At 44.0% G+C, this 21,943-nt stretch overlaps 1 protein-coding gene across 2 annotated transcripts in view; it reads right to left on the reverse strand.

The window, feature by feature from the left end:
* The window catches only part of OPLAH (5-oxoprolinase, ATP-hydrolysing), a 294,072-nt gene that overhangs the window by 20,054 nt on the left and 252,075 nt on the right, over positions 1-21,943 (reverse strand). For both annotated transcript variants that reach the window (XM_086966421.1, XM_086966420.1), the window contains exons 19-23: positions 17,506-17,680; positions 16,830-17,014; positions 14,728-14,874; positions 1,533-1,667; positions 1,277-1,426 (exon numbers count right to left, since the gene is read on the reverse strand). In XM_086966421.1, the coding sequence (XP_086822547.1) occupies positions 1,277-1,426; positions 1,533-1,667; positions 14,728-14,874; positions 16,830-17,014; positions 17,506-17,680 (792 nt within the window). The remainder of the gene's footprint in view (positions 1-1,276; positions 1,427-1,532; positions 1,668-14,727; positions 14,875-16,829; positions 17,015-17,505; positions 17,681-21,943) is intronic.

Raw genomic sequence — 21,943 nt, forward strand, 5'->3', positions numbered from 1 at the left:
ACTGCTACTAGGCGTGAGGATGTGGACCACCTGTATAAGGTTGAGGGCACCCAGTGGACTAAAAACATGCCTGCTTTTCCACCCTGGGGACATTCAACTATAGGCAATTGTGAAGATTAGGAATGGAGCAATCCTAGTTCTGTTTCACAATGTTGGACCATTCAAGATTTAACAGCAGCAATTCACAACTAGATACATTTGTAAATATAATAGTTACATAAACCTCAACAATCTTTATAGAGCATAGGTATGATGCTTCCCTTTTCTTTTGTAATGTTTGTAACAACGCTGTGTCATGATGCATATGGTAACCGTTGACAACAGTATCCAGATTCAGGCCATCTATAAGATATGTATGTGGCGTGCAGCATACTGTACCCAGATTCCTTAAAGGGGCGTCTGCAAATGAACAGGTATCATCAGACAAAGCATCATTCTAGCATGCTTATTGTTGGGATTACTGACAAGGCAAAACTGGGTAACAACAGCTGCGTTAGTCTTCACATTGGATGTAGATGGGCCCTTTTAACAAAAAATTATATTTTTCTAACATCAAATCATCTGTGTTTAAAGAAGGTTTTAAACACAAAACAGTGTTCTGAGCTAAAGAATAGCCTTTTTGAAGGCCCTATAGATACTGCCTTGAAGGAAGTGTCATAGAACACCTGAGAAAGAAAAATAAAAAAAACCTGTAAGTTCCACAGAAACAAAAAAAAGACTGCCCTCACCAGCAACAACCTTGCTCGTACCAGTCCTAATGGTGGTCAATGACATATTTCATTTTCATAGTGATCCCATCAGTAACTATAAGTAGGTAGGTATTTGAAAATGTAATCTGTGGCCATGTCCACCGCACACCTAAAAGGGCTTCGGGTGACAGGTTGGCATCCTTTACTCTTCAATATTATGAGTGTTCCTGTTTGATATGTTACCTGCTTTCACCAAGAACTCCTATATAATTTCCTTTTGTAGATTTTCTAAAATGTTAGCTAGTCAAGTCAAGCTTTCTGCAAATTAGTTTTTAAGGTGTACTCATGTTTGAATAGTCACACACTTCCACATACAGAACACCTACCTTAGAAGAAACCAAATTCCCCACACAAAACAGTCTCTACACAGGTGTTTGCACACCGCTACACACAAATCTGTAACAGTCGATAAGTCACACCTACCAGCACCACCAAAGCTAGCTTCCACCATCATCAAAAGTCAATGAAGCTAGGAGATAAAACGTGTGAAGGAATTAATATTTCCAAAACGCTTCAACATGTTTTACCTGTGACGCGGCACAAACAGCGAAGGCTTTGAAGATGACGTCCACAATTCTCTGTGATGTCAGCACATTGCCCCCGACCACTGCTGCTTCTGGAGATGGGTCCAGGATGGAGCCCTTGGGAATGATCACTGTCACAGGTACAAGGCACCCCTGCAAAGAGTGAGACATGAAGTCAGTCATGAAGACAGCCTAGTGCACACCTCTGCTAGGGGATCTAGCAGGTGTCTTGTGCAGGAAGTGGGGATCTGGTGCTCACCTGGTTGAGGGGGATATCCTGGCCCACCATGCAGCGCAGGCAGTAGATGAGGGCAGACAGTGTGATGGCGCGGGGGGCGTTGCAGTTACCATAGACTTCGTGACCAGATCCGCTGAAGTCAAACACAGCACTTCCCTGAAATTAAACAGAACACAACATAATATTTAATATATAATGATTTTAGCACAAACCTAGTACGTCACTTAGAGTTAGACATACTTGAAAAGCTTCTCATTTCTGGAGGAAGCTCTAAATATGGAGTAGAAATCGTTGGCTGAACTTTTTCCACCACCGGCATATTACTGTGAAGGAAATGTAGCCAGTGGATGATAATTCATATTTTGGGGCATACTCACAAAGGCATTTTGGATTTCATAAAGTAATCATATTGAAGTATTTTTTGCATACTGTTACATGCCGTTGAGAAATCCAAAATGATAGTTAAATTAGATTATTCAGGGGCTATTAATATACCGCTAGAACAAACTGGAAGGCGTGTGTCCCACTTTTATTTATAGGGAATTTGACTTTTTGGGGACGACTGAGGCAGATTCACGAACGCAGGTAAGAGTACGCGAATGAATATTACAGGAGTACGGCTGCTAGTACTCATAGATGCTTTTGTGAATCGGTCCCTTGGAGTTTCACCCAGATAGGGAATTTTCAGTTCCCTCCAAACTTTTTAAATGAAGCCCTTAGTCCTATACGTTCCCTTTTGAGCAGAGGAGCATAAATATTTTGCAGTTACTTGTTACAATTACAAATGCATTTGCTTTATTTACTGTGACACAACCCATCTATCAGCACTTTTGTAGGCCCAAGCAAACTAGTTTTCACAAATATCCTGAAGTTCTTGGGCAAGGTAATATTTGTAAACTAAAAGTGCACATTTCTACATTCACAGTTCCTCAGGATCAAGGACGTGGCCTTTTGTGAACCCTGCCTTGACTTGATTTCAAAATCCTTTGATAGGGCTTTGTATTTCAAGTTTAGGGTGGGCTTGCTTCCAGTTGGCGAATTGTCTGCTCAGTGGAACATTCCGGCGCAAACCTCTCCCTTTTGTGTATTTTGTACCTCTAGAGTGGAGTCTGTTGCCCATTTCCTATTCGAATGCCCAGCTTACAAATCCCCGAGATCTAGGTGGTTAAAACTACTATGCTGGGAGCTAGGTACCAGACAGCATATAGTCGCTCTGCGAATTTTGGTGTCTCACACCCAGCCCTTGAATGTTTGTGGCATGTCCAAATACTTTGGATGGGCTTGGTCAATCAGATTTAAACGGCTTAATGTTATTGTTTAATTGTGGTCACTTTACTTAGACCTTTTTATGTAATTTATTGAAATGAACATTATTTTAATTGACTAGGTGATGTATTTTATATGTTGTGGCTTTTTACATTGTTGTTCTATGTAATGCTTTTAAAGATATTTTTCATCGAAATAAAGCCGATTGACTGACTGACTGACATTCACAGTCATCCACACACAATTAGATTCTTTCTATCTATTATTTGTTACAACATATTTGCATGTGGGTAGTCATGAAGTCTGCCTTTTTAGATGAGGTTTTTGATGAAGTCTTCATGTATTAAGGGTTGACTGAAAGTTTCTAATCAAACATCTTGTCTGTTTTATGGCTCCTGAAAGGTTTGTGGCACAAAGGTGCTGAGTCAGTTATTTTCACAAAAAGGTCTTTAAATGAACTGGATGGTGCCCTTGGACAAATCATTGTTAGGGTTACCTAGCACAAATACAGGTCTCGCGGTGTGAACCTGTGGTCATGTACAAACAGAAGAGCCTGCAGGCACTGTACACAAACGTGTCCAGTCTACAAGGGTCTGCTTTAGAAGCAAACATAAATGAGGCAACATGCATCTCTGTCCTGCAAATGGACCAAAGGCACTTTGAGCTGCTGTGGGAAAAGATAGGTAAACTGTGGACACACAGAAGAAAGTGTTTAATGGAAAATTCACCTTCACTGTGTACAAATTCATCCACTCACTATCAAGTAATATATCTGATGAAACAGCTGCGTCATTGATAAATTAAGACTACTCCTTTGGCTGGTGTTGCTACTTTTTTTAAAACTTTGCAGGAAGCAACTTGATCACAAACGGATCTATGACAGAATTTCGACAGACAGAATTTCGACCTACACAAATATCGGCGTAATTATATCGATAGCAAAAATATCGACGCCCTATGTACAACATGGTAAGTACCAAAATATCGAAAAATTTATATCGATGTTAAAAATATCGTTGTTAAATATATCGATTTTTTTTAAATTTAAAATAACATAAAAAACTGTAAATAATACTTATTAATTACTTAAACATATTTAAATATATGTAATAATTGTTAAAAAAATAATAATACATATTTAATAAAAAAATAAAATGATAAATCATATATAATATATAATTACTTAACAATAATTACTATTCCCACTCCAGTGGGTGCAACAGTAGGGAAAACTGACCCTGAACACTATAAATACCCCTTTACCCAAAAACCTAAAACTGACCCTGAACCCTAAAAATACCCCTTTACCCATAAACTGAAAACTGACCCTGAACCCTAAAAATACCCCTTTACCAAAGAACTGAAAACTGACCCTGAACCCTAAAAATACCCCTTTACCAAAGAACTGAAAACTGACCCTGAACCCAAAAAATACCCCTTTACCCAAAAACTGAAAACTGACCCTGAACCCTAAAAATACCCCTTTACCCAAAAACAGAAAACTGACCCTGAACCCTAAAAATACCCCTTTACCCAAAAACTGAAAACTGACCCTGAACCCTAAAAATACCCCTTTACCCAAAAACTGAAAACTGACCCTGAACCCTAAAATTACCCCTTTACCAAAGAACTGAAAACTGACCCTGAACCCTAAAAATACCCCTTTACCCAAAAACTGAAAACTGACCCTGAACCCTAAAAATACCCCTTTACCCAAAAACTGAAAACTGACCCTAAACCCTAAAAATACCCCTTTACCCAAAAACTGAAAACTGACCCTGAACACTAAAAATACCCCTTTACCCAAAAACTGAAAACTGACCCTGAACCCTAAAAATACCCCTTTACCCAAAAACTGAAAACTGACCCTGAACCCTAAAAATACCCCTTTACCCAAAAACTGAAAACTGACCCTGAACCCTAAAAATACCCCTTTACCAAAGAACTGAAAACTGACCCTGAACCCTAAAAATACCCCTTTACCCAAAAACTGAAAACTGACCCTGAACCCTAAAAATACCCCTTTACCCAAAAACTGAAAACTGACCCTGAACCCTAAAAATACCCCTTTACCCAAAAACTGAAAACTGACCCTGAACCCTAAAAATACCCCTTTACCCAAAAATAATTAATATTACAAATAAATTACTTCCCACCCTATTCCCCTATAAACCCACAACCCGCTCCAGTAGTAAAACATATAATTTAGTTAAAAATATACATAAATTATCAATTAATTAATCAATTAATCAATTAAAATAAATCATTGCCAATTAATATTTAATTGCAAAATAAATTAATCATTGAAAAATAATTATTTAATTACAAATAAATTACTTCCCACCCTATTCCCCTATAAACCCACAACCCGCTGTGGTAGTAAAACATATAATTTAGTTAAAAATATACATAAATTATCAATTAATTAATCAATTAATCAATTAAAATAAATCATTGCCAATTAATATTTAATTGCAAAATAAATTAATCATTGAAAAATAATTATTTAATTACAAATAAATTACTTCCCACCCTATTCCCCTATAAACCCACAACCCGCTGTGGTAGTAAAACATATTATTTACTTTTATATATTTTTAAATTATAAAAACATATTAAACACATATTATAACAATTAATTTAAATACTTAACTAATATTTCTAACACATATTAGTAAATCGAAATTACTTACATCGATATATATGCTATCGATATTAGTGATTTCGATATTACTTACCTTAGGGTCGATATTCTGGCCATCGATATTCTGGACATCGATATTCTGTCCCATCGATATTAGCAACTCGATATAAGTGTAGGTCGAAATTAAAAACTCGATATTTTGACTGTTTACCATCACAAACGTCTGCACTCGAGTGTGTAAATAAAGAAAATTGAAACTGCATACAAGCATACAATCATAAAGTGTGCAGGGCATTCAAGAAACTCCAAGAGTAAGGAGAAAATCTTGAAAACGACCTGCAAGATCATACCATAGGTTAGTGGGTCTTTCTAACAGAGCAGAGGCAGAGAGTACACTGAGAAACATTCTGAATGCTTAAAGTCGAAAATTCTAACTTAACTAAGAAATCCAGCATCTATTAACTGATCAAGCACACTGGATGCTCCTTCTAATACAAACTGAAGCTGAGGTCTATCCTCGAACCTTTTAATATTTTACAAAAGATGATGTGTCAATTTACCCCTCAGATCAGAAATAGTTGAATCCAGGCTCCAATCAATCAAATATCAAAGATCTGTGTGCTGTAGAAAGGAGATGCGTTAATTTTGAAGACCAAGAGTATGGCCAGTCTACTGATGACTTAAAGGAATGAGAACCAGAAATAAAAGGAGAGGGTTGGAGAAAGGAAAAAAGCAATATACTGCTGGTGGGAGGCACGATTTGTAACAAAATATGCTAATGGTATAAGGTGTGCATCTGAATTCGAGACGTTCAGTTGTTTTACTTCTACCCATCTAGACCATACCTGCAAATCTGCTAGCTGTACTTTATACTTAATGATTATGTAAGTGGGGAGGAGGGAGGTTTATTTATTTATTTATTTATTTGAACGTTTTATATAGCGCGAACAAGATCTTTGCAGATATCAGAGCGCTTTACAAGGACAAGGGGGCGACAGAACAATAGTATGCAATAGTTGAGGTAGTTAGGTACAAGGTGCATAGTTACATAGGCAGGTCAAAATACAAGAGGTAGGTCAAAGTTGAGGTAGTGTAGGCACAAGGTGCATAGTCAAACAGGTGCGCCAATAGTATAAAGGTACAAAAAGAAGGAGCATATACTTTTTTAAGCGTGCTTAAAATGCTTTTGGAGATAGCATAAAGGTAGGCATAGTTGAGGTAGGTGAGTACAGGGTGCATAGTCACACAGGTGCATCAGTAGTACAAGAGTAGGAATAGTTGAGGTGGTGTAGGTACAGTATGCAAAGTCAAACAGGTGCGTCAACAATATAAAAATATACAAAGAGGGAACGTATACAATCAAATAAGTCGATAATACAAGTAATACAAATAGTCCAAGGGGTCAGGCATGTAGTACAGAGCGGCTTCTTGAGAAATACAGAATAATAGATCATGTGTATTTAGCCATGAGGATCGCTTTTACTTCTTTCTTAAACAGTTTGTTGGAGGAGATGAGCCTCGTTTCCGGAGGGAGTGAGTTCCAGATCCTGGGTGCCATTCCTGAGAAGGACCGTTTATAGGTTTTTTCCTTCCTGAATCTTCGAGGTTTCAGCAAAAGATTGTTTGTGCTTCTAGTAGTTCTAGAGCCACCCGAGATAGTCAGCTTTTGAGTGAGGTAGGCGGGTGAGTTCATGTGTACAGCCTTGTGTGTCATGCCGGCGATTTTCAGATGTATTCTGGCTTCAAAAGGTAGCCAGTTCAGGGATTTTAAGTCAGGGGAAATGTGCGAGTGTTTTTTTGAGCCAGTGATGAGTCTCGCTGCAGCGTTAAGGGACGCTCTTAGGAGTGCTGTTGTAGTTAGGGGGAGCCCGCAGAGGGCGGTGCTACCGTATTCTATGTGCGGGATGACTATAGATTGTACTGCAGTTTGGAAGTCTTTGGCTGGAAGGAAGGGTTTAAGTTTTCTCAAGGTATTGATTTGGAAGTTCGCTCCTTTGGTTGCCTTGCTGATGTGCTGCTGCATGTTGAGATTGGCGTCAAGTGTTATGCCTAAAGATTTTGCTGAGTCTACGATGATAGGTTGTATATTTAGAGCCGTTAGGTGCTTAAGCCATGTTTGAGTGGTAGAGATTTTCGCGGGAGGTGAGATCAGGAGGAACTCAGTCTTCAGCGCATTGAGTTTAAGGTGATTCTCGGCAAGCCAGGATTGGGTGTTTCTGATTGTGGTGTTCAGAAGCATGATGTCCTTGGGAGATTGTATTTTGAGATAAAGTTGGGTGTCGTCGGCATACATGTGAAAGTGAACATTGGATGCTTGTAGCAAAGTAGTGAGAGGTTCCATAACTAGGTTGAACAGTGTTGGGGAGAGGGAGGATCCTTGAGGGACGCCTAGCGATACAGGTACCGGAGAGGACATCAGGTTGTTGCTTTTGAATCTCTGAGACCGGTTGTGTAGAAAGGAAGTGAACCACTTAAGAACAGTCCCAGATATGCCCATTCTTGTGTTTAATAGTTTGAGTAGGTTCTCATGTTTAACTGTGTCGAATGCTGAAGAGAGATCAAGAAGGATGAGGAGGCAGGTATCGTTTTGGTCTAGGATTTGGAGGGCGTCGTCAACTAGGTGAGTCATAGCAGTTTCGGTACTGTGCCCTGCTCGGAAGCCTGATTGATGAGGGTTGAGGAGATCAAACTTATCTATGTGTTTAGTCAGTTGTAGCTGTACGCATTTTTCCAACAGTTTAGCGAGAGTGGGAATATTTGTAATAGGACGGTAATTGTTTAGATCAGTGGGGTCTGCTGTTGGTTTTTTTAGTAGCGGTGTGACTTGTCCGACTTTGAGGGCGCTAGGGATGGATCCTTGTTGAAGAAAGCTATTGATAATCCTAGTCCAGAGTGGGAGGGGTCAGTGAGGTGATTGGATGGTTTCAGGGTGCTGAGCAATCTGCCAATTTCTTCTTCGGAGTAGGTGCCAAAGGATGACCATGTAGCATTGTTCTTTGGTTCAGACAATGCTGTGTGTTGGGGGTTGGAGTAAAGGATTGCGTCATTGAGGAGATCGCTTCTTATGTTGTCGGTTTTTTGGTTAAAGAAAGCAGAGAAGTCTTCACAGGAAGGTGTAACACCCATGGTGCTGAGTGTCTGGGGTTGTTCTTTGGATTGTGTTCTGATTAGCTCAAACAGTTTTCTTGGGCAGTTTTTTGCTTGGGCGAGCTGAAGGCTGAAGAAATCTCTTTTTGAGCGTTTTATTTTCCTGAAGTAGGCGTTTCTCTGTTTCTTCAGGGTTTTTAGGTGCAGTGCAGAGGGGGCTGATCTCCAGGTGCGCTCTGCCAATTGCATGGCCCGTCTATCTTCATTGAGGCTCCCGTCATACCATGGGTTGGAGATCTTGGACGACACTCTTTTCAGTTGCATAGGTGCAGCCTCATTGATGATTGTGGTCATAGCATTGAGATAGTGGTCAGTCAGGAGTTGAACGTCCGTAGTGCCGGAAGGGGGAAGTAGGAGATTGCAGCTGTTAGGCGGTAAGGAGTTTGGGTTGAGTTTCTTCATGTCTCTTTTCCAAACTTTGGGCTTAGAGGGTTGCACTAGGTTAAATTTAATTTTTTCATTGATAAGGAAGGAGACAATATGATGATCTGACCAGTCACAAGGTTGGATTGACTCAAGTTGAATAGCGTCCTCTTTGAAGATGATAAGGTCGAGGATAGAACCTTTCTCATGGGTCGGGCTATTGCATATTTGGGTGAGATTAAGGGCGTTGAGGAAGTTTTTGAGGCTATTTACCACTGTGTCACTGCTGTCATTCCAATGGAGATTGTAGTCGCCAAGGAAAATTTGGGTGTTTTGCCGTCCTGAGGTGGTTGAGATTGTGTCCATGAGTTGTTGGGAGAAGGAGAGCTTATCCCCAGGTGGGTGGTATATGATGTGTAGTGAGCATACCGGTTTGCTTTCGCTGATGACATCAAGGCAGAGGTATTCCCAGGAAGTAAGAGAGGGGGCGGACGCTTTAATAACTGAAAGGTTGCTTCTGTAAATACAGGCAATTCCACCGCCTGTCTTTTTGGTCCTGTCAAGTCTAATGATACAGTAGTTGGGGGGGACTAGGATATCCATGATAGGTGTAGAAGAATCAGACAGCCATGTTTCAGTCAGAATGGCTAGATCCAGTTCCAGAGAAATGATGAGATCGAGACCCCCGCGGAATGTCTTTGGGCCGATCTGCAATTGAGAAGTATGCATTTGAGTCTAGGGGTGCAGAGGGTGGAGGAAGGTTCTATAGTGAGGGTTACATTTGTGAGGTTGTTGGGGACGGAGCCTCTGTTGTTATGCGTGTGGTGCCTGAGGGAGTTAGAGATAATCGTTGGGCTGGACAGATGGTTGGTGGTAAGAGTGGAGAAGGGTGTGTATGTCATGGTCTGAGATCGTATTGGTAGTGCGTCTGGGGCGATTGGTAGTATTGCGAGAGGGGATAGAGGTCCAGTGTGGGGAGTGTTGTGTGATAGGGCGAGTAGGAGGTGAGGAGGAAGTGTTGTTAGGTATAAAGGTAGAATTGCGATTGGTGGTATTGCGATTGCGATTGGTATTGCGATTGGTGGTATTACGAGAGGGGATAGAGGTCCAGTGTGGGGAGTGTTGTGTGGTAAGGCGAGTAGGAGGTGAGAGGGAAGTGTTATTAGGTGTAAGGTTGGTGGTGGGAGGGGGGTGTCTGGGGTGTGTGGGGTGTGTGATGAGCAACTCTTTGATGGAGTGTAGTTCTTCTTTCATTTGGAGGAGGGTGGACATAATCATGTCCAGCGTGGTGTTGGGCGCGGAGTTGGGGAAGGGTACTGGCGGTGAACAGGCGTATAGGTTACTGGAGAAGGGGGGGAATCGGGGTGGAGAGGTGGAGCTGGTGAAGGGGTTGGAAATGTTAGAGAGAGGATTGGTGTTAGGGTTGGTGTTGGCGTTATTGGGCAGGGCATCAGTGCTAAGAGGGGAAGGGTAAATGGGGGCGGTGTGGAGGCTGGGGGTGGCGGGGGTGGAGGTGGGATAGTGGGGACTGAGAGTGGGGGGTGAGAGGTTGAAGGAGGGGTGAAGGCAAGGTGTACCGGGAATGCAAAGTGTGGGGGGGGGGAGATAGGAGGAGAGAGAGTCATGTTGTGTGGGGTGCAGGTGGGGGAGGAGGGGTGTTCTGAGAAGCTTGGTATGAGGGGCGGGACGGGAGTGCAAGGTGTGGGGGGATATGGGAAGAGAGAGAGTCAAGTTGCGTTTGGAGCAGTTAGGGGAGGGGGGTGTTCTGAGAAGCTAGTCGGAGGTGTGCGTGGCGTGTTATGTGGGGGAGGGGTCGAGGGGGTGGCGGTGTGGGGGATGCTAGAGAAGGTGTGTTCACCGTCTGATGCTGAAGGGTGTAATGTGTCTGTAGACGGAGGGTGATAGAGTAGAGTAGTGGGGGAGGGAGGCGGTGCGTGTTAATGTTAGGAGGTGGTGTGGAGTCCAGAATGTTGGGAATGAAGGCGGGAGGGTGTGGGATCAGAGATTTAGAGAAGTATTCTTTGAAGGTGGGGAACAGGTTGTCAAATAGGTCTAGGTTTCTGTCTGTGGATTGAATTAAGATGGTGCTGTTGTTGTAGATGGTGATGGTTGCTCTAGCAGGGTAGCGCTGGGATGGTGTGGTTGATAGTGTTACACCATAGGCAGTTTTCCTAGTGTTCGAGATGGTGAGTAGGGTAAGGAGTGCTTTTCTCCATTGTGCTCTGCGTGTAGTGTATAGGATGATATCAGTGCTCTTGGTTCCATTGTTGAGGGAGAAGTAGGTGTCTACAAAGGGGGTTTCAGGGTGGGACTTCAAGAAGTTGTGCTTAAACCTTTTTGCATTTTTTTTGGTGAGCCCGGGGGGGTAATTTATTTTGTAAGTGTGTTTGCCCAAGGGTGGCGAAGGAACCGGTTTTATGTGGGTTTCAGGGAAAATGGAGGCCGGTGAGGCTACAAGTTTTATGGCCCCAGCCATTTTGGGCAGACAGGTCTGAGAAATAAACTCGAGTAATTCAGTGAAAAGGTGATGCAAATTAAATGAAAACACGATACCTTGTCCTGAACCTGGGGGCGTTTTACGAGTGAGGCGATTGCACTGCTGGCTGTATTCTGTGTCTTTTGAGCACTTTGCCAGAGTGAGGCATTCCTTCTTTATCCGGCTGAATCCATCCTTAAAACATTAGCGATATTGGGCACACGATAGCCAATGCCCGTGTTATCGGTGCTGTTTTGTGCCGTTTTAGCTTCCTTTCCTTTAGTGCGGGGGCGGGGCCGTGGAGCGCCTTAGCTCCGTGTGTGTTGACGAGCTGTGGCAGCGTGGAGGCTCCCAAAGCCTGCTTTTCCCCGGTGCGAGACCCTCGGCAGGAGGGGGGGTCTCGTTGTCTTGCTCTGCAGGGCGTCGGGGGCGTCAGGGCAGTCCAGCGTCCAAGCCACTGCCCGCAGTGTCTTGCGGGACCCGCGAGGCTCGGAGCCTCCGCAGCAGCAGGAGGCTTGCTCCCGAGGCAGTTCAGGTTCTCCGCATCTACCTCGGGCAGCTCCCGGCGTCGTTGGATGAGGAGCGATGCCACAGTCAAGATTAAAGGCTCTGCCCCCTGAAGCTGTGGATGGCCCCTAGAAGGGAAGGTTTTTTTTTATAAATAACTTTATTGTTTTACAAAGTACAAGCACCAACAGCACGACCATGAAGAGCACCAACACTGACATAGTAAAATGAAGACATAAGTAACGCTTTTTTAGTCCCACCATCCAGCGGTAGATGCAAACGTCTCGTAGCCACTTGCCCCAAACCCTCCGGTATTTCTTCGGACACCCTCGTACATAGGTTTTTCTTGTGCCGCACACCAGTCCACCCCTTGTCGCTATTTTTCTGAGCCCGGCGGTGTGGGACGTTTCCAGGAGACAGCAATGTCCCTCTTAGCCACAACCATGGCGGTATTGTAGAATTGCTTCTCATTCCTGGTCCCATCTAGTCTGTCTGTTATCCCGAGAAGGGAATGACGTGGGTCATGGGGAACCCTCCCACCCCAGGACCTCGGATAGTTCACTCTCGATCTCTCCCCAGGCCTGAGTCAGACGGGGGCACGCCCACACCATGTGGTAGAAATTGTACGGGTCTTGGCCACAACTCGTACATGCCGCAGATGGGGAAAAACCAGCACAGTGCAGGAGCTACTGGGTTAGGTAAGTCGCGTGTATGTAGTATTGGATCAGGCGGAGCTTGGCGGACGCGTTGACTAACTTAGGCGACATGAGGATGAGGGCGTCACGCCAGTCCTCCTCGTCCTAAAGAACCACCCACTCCTCCCATTGGCCCCCTGAGTCGGTCTAGTGAGGTCGGGATGTTGTTGACCAGCGTCTTGTAGATGCGAGAAATGACCCCTTCCCCAAGTCGCCCAACATGGGCGGAGCCTCGAGAGGACTGTATTTAGGGATCCTGGTGCCGTCTTGTATGTGTACGTGAAGGGCGTGTCGTAGTTGTAAGTATTTGTAAAATTGCGATGAGTGCAGGGAGTATCTGGACTGAAGGTCTTTAAAGAAGCGTAGGTGTCCACCCGCCCACAAGTCGCCAAGCTGATAGATCCCAATAAGATCCTATGTTATGAACCCCTGTAGACCACTGACCTCCCCGAGCCACGCCCCGTGCCATAGAGGTGTGTGTTGAGTGAGCTTGCGTGTCCAATTGGTTTGTCGGAGGGCCGCCCGCCAGGCTAGAAGTACCGAGCGCGAGATATCAGGCAGGGAGGACGGAAGAGGCGTCCCGTACATTAGGGATTGGAACATGGGTAGGCCAAGCACACTGAACTCCAACCTATAAGCAGGGTTGGACCAGCCCCCGTTGAACCAGTCGTTTATACTCAGTAGACGGGTTGCCAGGTAGTGATATAAATGTGTCATCTCCATGCCCCAGACAAATGAAGGAATCTGACAGGTCCTGGACGCCAACCGGGCCCTTCCCCCCAGCCACAGGAACTTAGCAGCCACAGAGTCCAGTTCCCGAAACTACGCCTGTGGAAAGCAGAGGGAGGACGTATTTTGGAGGACGTAAAGGAATCTGGGAAGGATCATCATTTTAAATAAGGCGCCCCTCCCCAAGGGGTTCAAGGGCAGTGTCTGCCATCTGCGGAGTGCCTCCTTAGCTTTCTTGACAAGCAGGGCAACGTTAAGGGACCTAGAAGTGAAGGGTTAACGCTCAAGGAGTGAGATTAGCTTGGATTGGGTATGTTGAACGAGATGGGCTGCATGGGGCAGGAGAAGGGGGAAGTGGCTTGGTATTGGGAGAAGGTAGCGAACTTGCATGTTGTAGAGATAGAATGTCAGGGGTATGTGATGACATTGATCATTGGTCCTTCGAATGGTAGCAATGTCACGCCTGCACTGTAAGACTTGGCATTAGCCTCTAAACCTTGGCATGTATTGGGTAATTTCAGTGTAGTCTTTGTGGTTTTATGTCACAATACGGAGGCAATAATTCTGACATGTACACACATTGAATCCACTATCCTGATTAACAACATAACGCCAACTTATGCATATAAAGGAAGCTTTAGATTTAATATTCTGAATCCACATCCAGTTACCTTGCCTGTACAATGGTAGTGAATATTGTGGAGTCATTATAAGTGCAGGTTGATGTTAAAACCAGGAAATACGACTAGTCCTCGCCTCCTTATAAGCACAGCCTTTCCAGATACTCAGAATAGACTTAGGCTGACAAAATACTCAAATAAAAAGATCTCCAGTTTTTTAAGTTTGGGACCCAGATCTGGCTGTTTGCACTTTTTGGTGAATCCTTTGAGATTAGAGCAGTTTCTGCAGGGCAGTCGAGGCCTTACAAAATAGTTACCTACCTGCATTGACCACTGCCAGTCATTTCTCTTTTCCTCCATCATCTATTTAGATTGTCCATCATTTGCTCATGTATTTTGTCTCATTTGCTTACTATGAACATAGTGCACAGACTGACAGAGCAGAGAAGTGCATCTGGCAGCGATGCACCTAAAGTAAATGACACATTACGCTTAAGAGCCGGCCTCCCCTGCAGGACATTGCAATAAATAAATACATTGTTCTCTGGGGCTGTGCCCTGCTCCACAGGAAATGGTGTAAACAACACTTGTATGGTCAGAAGCCTGGTCCTGAATGTTTAAAATGACAATTAGCAGAACTACAAAAGTTGACACAAAATATTGAAATTCAAGGAGTTTGCGGTGCCCCTGTTGTATTTGGCAAGTAAGTAAGGCACTCTGTACCCGGCGCGTTGACGCACCAGGGACCAAACCACAGGACAATGCTCACCTCTTCCTTGTTAATCTGCACCTTCAGTCTGATTGGTGAACCATCATCCATGTGATCTTCGGCCTCCACCTGGAGGGAGCCGGTCTGCTGCTGCCACTGTGTAGCGAACTGTCTCAGCATGTCCCGGACCGCGACCTCTGCATTGGCCTGCAGGTGAGAGAAGCAGCGTCCTCAGGAAGAGACCTCCATTTTTAAATGCACCTACCTGCAAAGTGCCGCAAACTCTCAACTGCGTACGATCAGTACATCCTCAAGATACTTTATAATATTTTAACTACAATTCTCATGGATAATATTAACACATAACAGTAGCAACTCAGCCACAATGTAAATGAGGCAGTGAGTATTATTTGGTAGCTAACATTATTTGTTATGCATCAGAAAACGTCAGAGCTGGGGCTGGGCCTGTGTTTATATTTAAAATATATAAAATAAAATGCAGAACTAATGCCCTTACAACTATTCATAACCTAGCCATATTCCACAGTGAAGCATATTAGCATTTTGTTCGGTCCATTAAACCGTGTTTTTCTTATTGGTGCGATTGCATGTTGCACTGTGGACATCTGGCAAGCTTTGCTCCCGGAGTGCCTGTCGTGGCTTCTCTCCACAGATCAAACTAGGCCATGGACCCTGTGCATGTGTAACATGAGGAACCTTCTTCGTTTTATGGAGGAAGGAATTTGCACCCAGTTGCACATCACCGTGCTTTGCATGATGTAGGACCTTCTCTCGCCATTCCAGGAAGAGAGTGGGACCCTTGGAACACCCAATGGAAAGTTTGGCTTATCTCTGACAGAGACGGCTGGGGTAGTGGTTTGTTAACAGGGATGTTTGCCAGTGAGGAGGGAAAATACTCACTAATTGACCTGATCATATTTGAGATTGGGTTAAGAGATTGTTTTCTTCTACCATATGTGTGAAGCTATGCTTCAGATTGTGCCCAGCCGCGTTTGAGAACTTTATTTGGGTCTAATCCATTGCAGCCATGTTAATCACCAGATATACTCCTTGTTTATTCTTGGAATCCATTTGTTAAAAACAATACCCAATGAGCCAAGGCTTGATGAAGTAGAGCCAGCTCAAGCATCTCGCCTGGAATGGTTTGTCAGGGCTCAAATGGACAACTTCAGTTACATCTCATCTGCCTCAGACCCAAAGCACTCACCAGATCTATGATACATGGATCTCTGTGCATGGATCTCAGTATTACCACCACAGCCTCTCTCTCCTCTCCCTGTCTGCCTGGATGATTTTTATAACTTTGAAGAAGCAATGCATGCTTTGGGATGTATAATGAGAAAAAGCAAAAGTCTAAATTGGACAATATCACAGAGTCAGGAGCAGCCACCCGATAATAGTGGCTGAGACCGCAGATTGATAGAAAAAGCATTTATGGATCATTAATAACTGGAAGATTTGGAAAGCTCCGAGAGGAATGTGCAATCTCATTAAGATGTATAGGGGTGTATTGGGTAGTACCAAAATGTGGGCTTTCCGTTCAGATTTCCATAGGAGATTTTTGCGGAGTGGTAACTGAAAAGAAACGATTGATAATTGTCCATCAAATTTGGCATACCCTGCCTTTTGGGTGATTTTTGCGTGATTTATGACAAATCTCTACTATCTGGTGGATTATGAATATTACCATTAGGATGTTCTTATGATACTTGCATAGTTTGGTCTGTTAACCCTTCACAATGTGAAATCTGAATGGAAAATCAAATCTTGTATTGTAAAAATTGCATTTCAACACCATTTTGCAGATCGCAAACCTGCTGCATATCTCGCTGGGTTTCACTTCCAAGTTACAACTTGTTTTCTACTTTTAAGTCAGGCAGACTGACTTGCAAATCAATCAAAAACACAACCAAGGGTCTAATGAGGGTATTAAGGATCCACACTTCATCATGGGCCAAAGGCTAGGTGCACACGCCCATCTCCTGCATTTGCTTTCTGAGATCCAGGCTTTGTGTTTCATTGTCCTGATCTAATTCTCTTGATACATCATTAAGGCCTAGAGATGTAGAACTAGTCCTTCTCTTGAATGTGACTCGTGCATGTATAGTGATGAAGCTCCCTTTGCAGTCTAGTCTTCTTACCTGAATATAAGTCATGTACGCTTGCACAACATCCAATCCATACACGTCAATCAGCTCATTCACCAGCTGGATGCCCTTCTGATTGGCTGCTACTTGTGCCCGCAGATCAGACATGTTGTCATGGAGATTGCGGGTGCCACTGCTTCCTGGTATACGGCCGGGGGACATCAAAGCTTGTGTCACAGCTAATAGAGATCAGGAAATGGAAGTAGAGAATGGTGAACTGCCAGCAAGAGAGATATGCATTGATGTGCTTGGAGGAAGATGATAGATCATTCAGAGTTGATGAATCTCCTAGGTTTGACAATCCCAACTGGCAATATGGTATTTCCAGAGAGGAAGCTTTTATACCAGCAACCCTAGATTGAATGTGCCTACAAAGCAGCAACCCTGCTCAGTGTTTTCATGCTCAACATAAAAAATATCTTGCACAGAGAAATTTGTGCATTCTTGTTCTTGGATGACTACGCAGAAAAAAATGGAGGAGTGCAACAATTGAGAGAAAAGGAAGTTTAAGGGCCTTCGAAAGAGGAGAGGGACATGTAAACACATTACTGCCAATCCTGGAACCCCATCGTCCTGAAAAGCAAAGGACCTCTCTTTTTTTGAAAGTATACATAATGATACAAAGTTAAGTTTCACAACTTTCTGTTCAAAACTCCTCATTATACCTTACCTTCTTCCTGGAAGATGCCATCCTTAACCAGCTTGAAGGACATGAAGACAGCTCCCTCCTCCTTCAGGGATTTTGAGTGTGGGGGCATTGATCCAGGAGTTATGCCCCCAATATCAGCATGGTGTCCACGGCTAGCCACAAAGAACACTGGCCTCGGCACTTCTTTTCGAAATACCTGCCCCAAAAAAGAAGTGTCAGACTACACAGGTACTTGAGAAGTGCACAGTCCACAAGGTTGTATCAGATGTGGTGATGGGTAGAACCAGTCATGACAAATGGTTCCTGTGCGATTTTGTTTTTGGAGGCACATGCCAATATGAAACAGGGTCAGCCAAGTCTTATGACTGCAAATAATGGTAGGAAGGACAAAAGCATTAAGTTCATAAGCTGCAAAATTCTGAAAATAATCGAAAAGGGTGAGAATCTTACTAGTACATGGGCAAGGAAGGAGAGGAAGGTGGCAAGAATACCGATGTGACAGGGATCAGAGGTGGCCATGTTGTAGACAGGGAGATGGTTTGGGCAAATTATTGAGGGCATTGAGCAGATGTCAAGCCCTCATGGAATTCTTTGATTAAATCTAATTGGGACAGACTATTGGGCATTATTCCGTCTCCAACTCCTGGTAACGTGACTCCAGGAATGTTATCAGAATTAAGGGTCTAGGAGTATTTGGGAGGAAAACCTGCAGAAGGTTTCTCAGCTTGCTTGATTGCATGTATTAAGATAACTGTGTTGATATTACGTTTAACCTCATCGCTGCGGCGCTAATTCCGCCGCAGTGCTAAAGATTCCAATCGCGGGTGTGGTCATGACGGATCCCGGCCGTCATCAGCACACGCCCACCGTGATTCATGACGGCCGGGAGCCGTCATGAGCATGGAAGAGGTTAAGATCTAGTAAGGACTGGTACTCTAACAGTCTGAATTGCAGCCTTTGCCTCTAGTTCAGCTGCACAGTTTCCTTTAGCATGAATACCAGCATGCTGTTGGCCCAAAGTGTGCCTCACGTGGAACAATGGAAGCTTGTCTTGTAAGACAGACACCTTTCCCCAAACTTATTTATTCTTGAAAGTTTTTCCCTTTGAATCCTTGAATGTATTCAACCGACAATGTTGCAAATCAACATTGTAACCTTGCACACAGAAGGATGAGTCGGACACAATAAGTGTGGAAACTGACGATCAGCCTTTTGCAATGCAAGTAGCAGGGCATGTATTTCTGCATGTTGTGCAGTACTGTCACCTAGGATTTTCATACGCTATGGAACTGCTGCAGCCAGCTGGAGTCGGAGCAATGCCCTTTTGCATATTGAAGAAAAGCTTGTGTACAAAGAGAAGGATCATAGTGAAACGTTACATCCACTGGACTTGGAGACGAGGCCCATTTTACTCATTTCAGGTGTAGGGCATGAGCATTAGGAATGTTTGCCTTGGTAGCCGCTTCTAGTGCTGGGATGGGAGAAAAAGCCATACAGATTTTTCCAATGGAAGCAAAATGTGCTTTAGTGAAGTAATACAAGGGTCTATGGTAGTGCTTTTGATTTGACTAAGGTAGCGCTTTTGAATTTTATTGTTGTGACCCACACTTCTTTTCCTTATATTTGGAGGTGCCTGGCTCCCAAGCATAGCAGCGCTTTCCTGCAAGGGCTCTTCCCTTACTTCTCAGCTTTATTTTAATTGTATGTGTTCCTTTTAAATGTGTTTATTTTAACTTGCATTGCACGGAAGCCTGTGGTAGGCAACAAAGGGTTGCCGGACCCCTGTTGTGATGTTTTATTTCTCCCCTTTCTTTTAATTAGGTTGAAAATTCTGCGCCTTTGTCGCCATGACTCTTGCCACGCCTCTACCAGATGCAGCACTTCCTTCCATTGCAGATTTCTCTTTAACGTAACAATTACTGTCACCTTTAGGTTTTAAATGTGGCTTAACAGGTCGAGTACACTCTACCTACAGATGTATACATTTCTGTGATTATTTTTGGTAGATCCTGTTCACGGTCTTGAACTGGAAATACTTCCAGGTTCTGATGTATAGCCAGAACTGAAGCCTCTCCCTTGAGTTGATTCGGATGATAGAGAACATTGTAGAGAAGTTCCCTGTTAATTCCATTCCTAAGAGCAAAGCTGGTGCAGCTCTCTGCTCATTTTGTACCTGTCGAAGTACATCAGGGGGGACGGCCAATGAAGGTGTGCCGCTATGCGTACTAGTGTAAATGCATGCAGAGATTCTACCCCAGGTTTTGCACTCCTCAACAGAAGGCACCACCAAGAAGGAGACACATAGTTAGTATTCTGTGTTTATCTTGCGGCATAGTGTACGGATAAACTGCTTCCAATTGATTGGTCTTATGAGCAATCCAGAAAGCCATTTCCTCATGCTTCGTGGGTACTTTCCCCATGGTAGTGTTGATAGGACATAGGGCCAGATGTACGACCCACCAATTGGCGAGTCGCAAATTGCGTCGCATTTGCGACTCGCTAATTGGGATGCACAACAGTGTCTGAGACACTATTTGGGATTCCCAATGGGGTCGTAAATTGCATGCCTCATGCATATTAATGAGGCTGTCACAATTTGCGACCCCATTGAGAATGGCTAGCACTCCCACGGATGGTGGCCTGCTGGGGTCAGCAGACCTCCTTGTCTGGGGCTGCTTTTAAATAAAGCAGTTTTGTTTTTTAATGCAGCCCGTTTTCCTTAAAGGAAACCGGGATGCATTTAAAAAATAATATTGAAACTTTTCAGTTACATTTTTTAAGGGCAGGCAGTGGTCCCTGGACCAACTGCGGCCAAAGTCACTGAGAGACTCGTAAACAACCAGCTGACCACCTTCGTCGAAGATAACTCTGTCCTAGAATCCTCCCAGTCTGGGTTCCACAGCAACCACAGCACCCAGACCGCCCTCCTAGCCGCCACTGACGACACTCGCAAGCTACTGGACCAGGAACACATGATTACCTTTATCCAGCTAGACCTCTCCGCGGCCTTCGACACCGTCTCACATTGCACACTCACAGCCAGGTTTCACGACACCGGGATACAACAATCCGCACTCGACTGGATCAAATTCTTCCTCTCCGGCCAAACCCAGAGGATCAGGCTCCCTCCCTTGTGCTCTGAACCCATGGATATCAACTGTGGAGTACCCCAGGGATCATCTCTCAGCGATACGCTCTTCAACATCTACATGGCCCCCCTCGATGACATCATCAGACAGCGTGGGCTCAGCATTGTATCCTACACCGACGACACACAGCTCATCCTCTCACTCACAAAGAATTCTGAAGACACCAGACTCTGCTTCCAGGAAGGAAAGAAGAATGTGGCAGCATGGATGAAGGACAGCTGTCTGAAGCTCAACTCAGAGAAGACCGAGGTCCTTCCTAATAGCGAGTTGCTAACCCTATTTTGCGAGTCGATAATTGATTAGAAACTCGCAAAAGTCGTACATCTGGCCCTAATAGTTTATATTTGTGCACAAATGGAAAGCCACACTGCAACAGCAGCTCTGGAGTTCAAAGTACGTTGTATAAACTGTACAAGTCTTCTGTAAAAGCACCCCTCCTACCTCAGAGTTTGTTAACGTGTCAGGGTGATTAACGGAAGTGTAGCCGGGCACCATTGGCCACATAGCCTTTTCATTGCTCAGAGGCCACAAACGGATATTTCTGTGCGTATGTGGCAAATGCCCACCAAACTTGGTATGTTAAAGGGATTTCCAACTCTTGGTAATGTGCCGGCGGTTCTGCCGCTGTGTATTTGTGAAACTGCCGTGAGGCAGCATCAATAGGCTGTAACTCCACTGATGAGTAAAAGGTCTCAAAGGCCTACGCTAGATCTGCAGCTATTACAAAAGTTACTGCCCGCCCTTCACCGGGGACACCTCGAGATGTAAAATGCTGAGTGACTGCTTCCCTGCAATCGATCCCCCATCACAATAGGTGCCACCATAATGAATGGAATCAACTGAAAATTGGAATCAAAGAATTAGAATTCGAAAACCCACAGGATGGGGAATAACATTTCATGAGTCAAGCTTGACAAACCTATGGAAATGGGTCTCCCTTATCTCCAGTATGAGATAACCATGATTACTATGGATGTCCACATACAGACATATTAATGGTTCATGTGTGTGTGTGAATAGTGTAAAACTACTCTAGGTGTAACTGTAAGATACAAGTCCCAACTTTTGCGTAAGTCAGGACTCTGCTCTACAAGGGGTCCTTTCCAACCCATGGGTGACACAGGTGAACTTGGTTCAATGAACCAGCGATGAATGTGAAAGACCGATTATTGTAGCCGTGCAGAACACTACTCTATGTCTAACTGAAACAGTTATCGCTTTTAAGTTACTAACAATTCCTATGAAAGGATCAGGAGCACGGTGGTAACTGCAACAAGCCTATTTCGTTATGCAAAGTATTACTCACAGTC

Source organism: Lissotriton vulgaris, chromosome 4_1 (genome assembly GCF_964263255.1).
Source record: "Lissotriton vulgaris chromosome 4_1, aLisVul1.2, whole genome shotgun sequence".
Taxonomy (NCBI): domain Eukaryota; kingdom Metazoa; phylum Chordata; class Amphibia; order Caudata; family Salamandridae; genus Lissotriton; species Lissotriton vulgaris.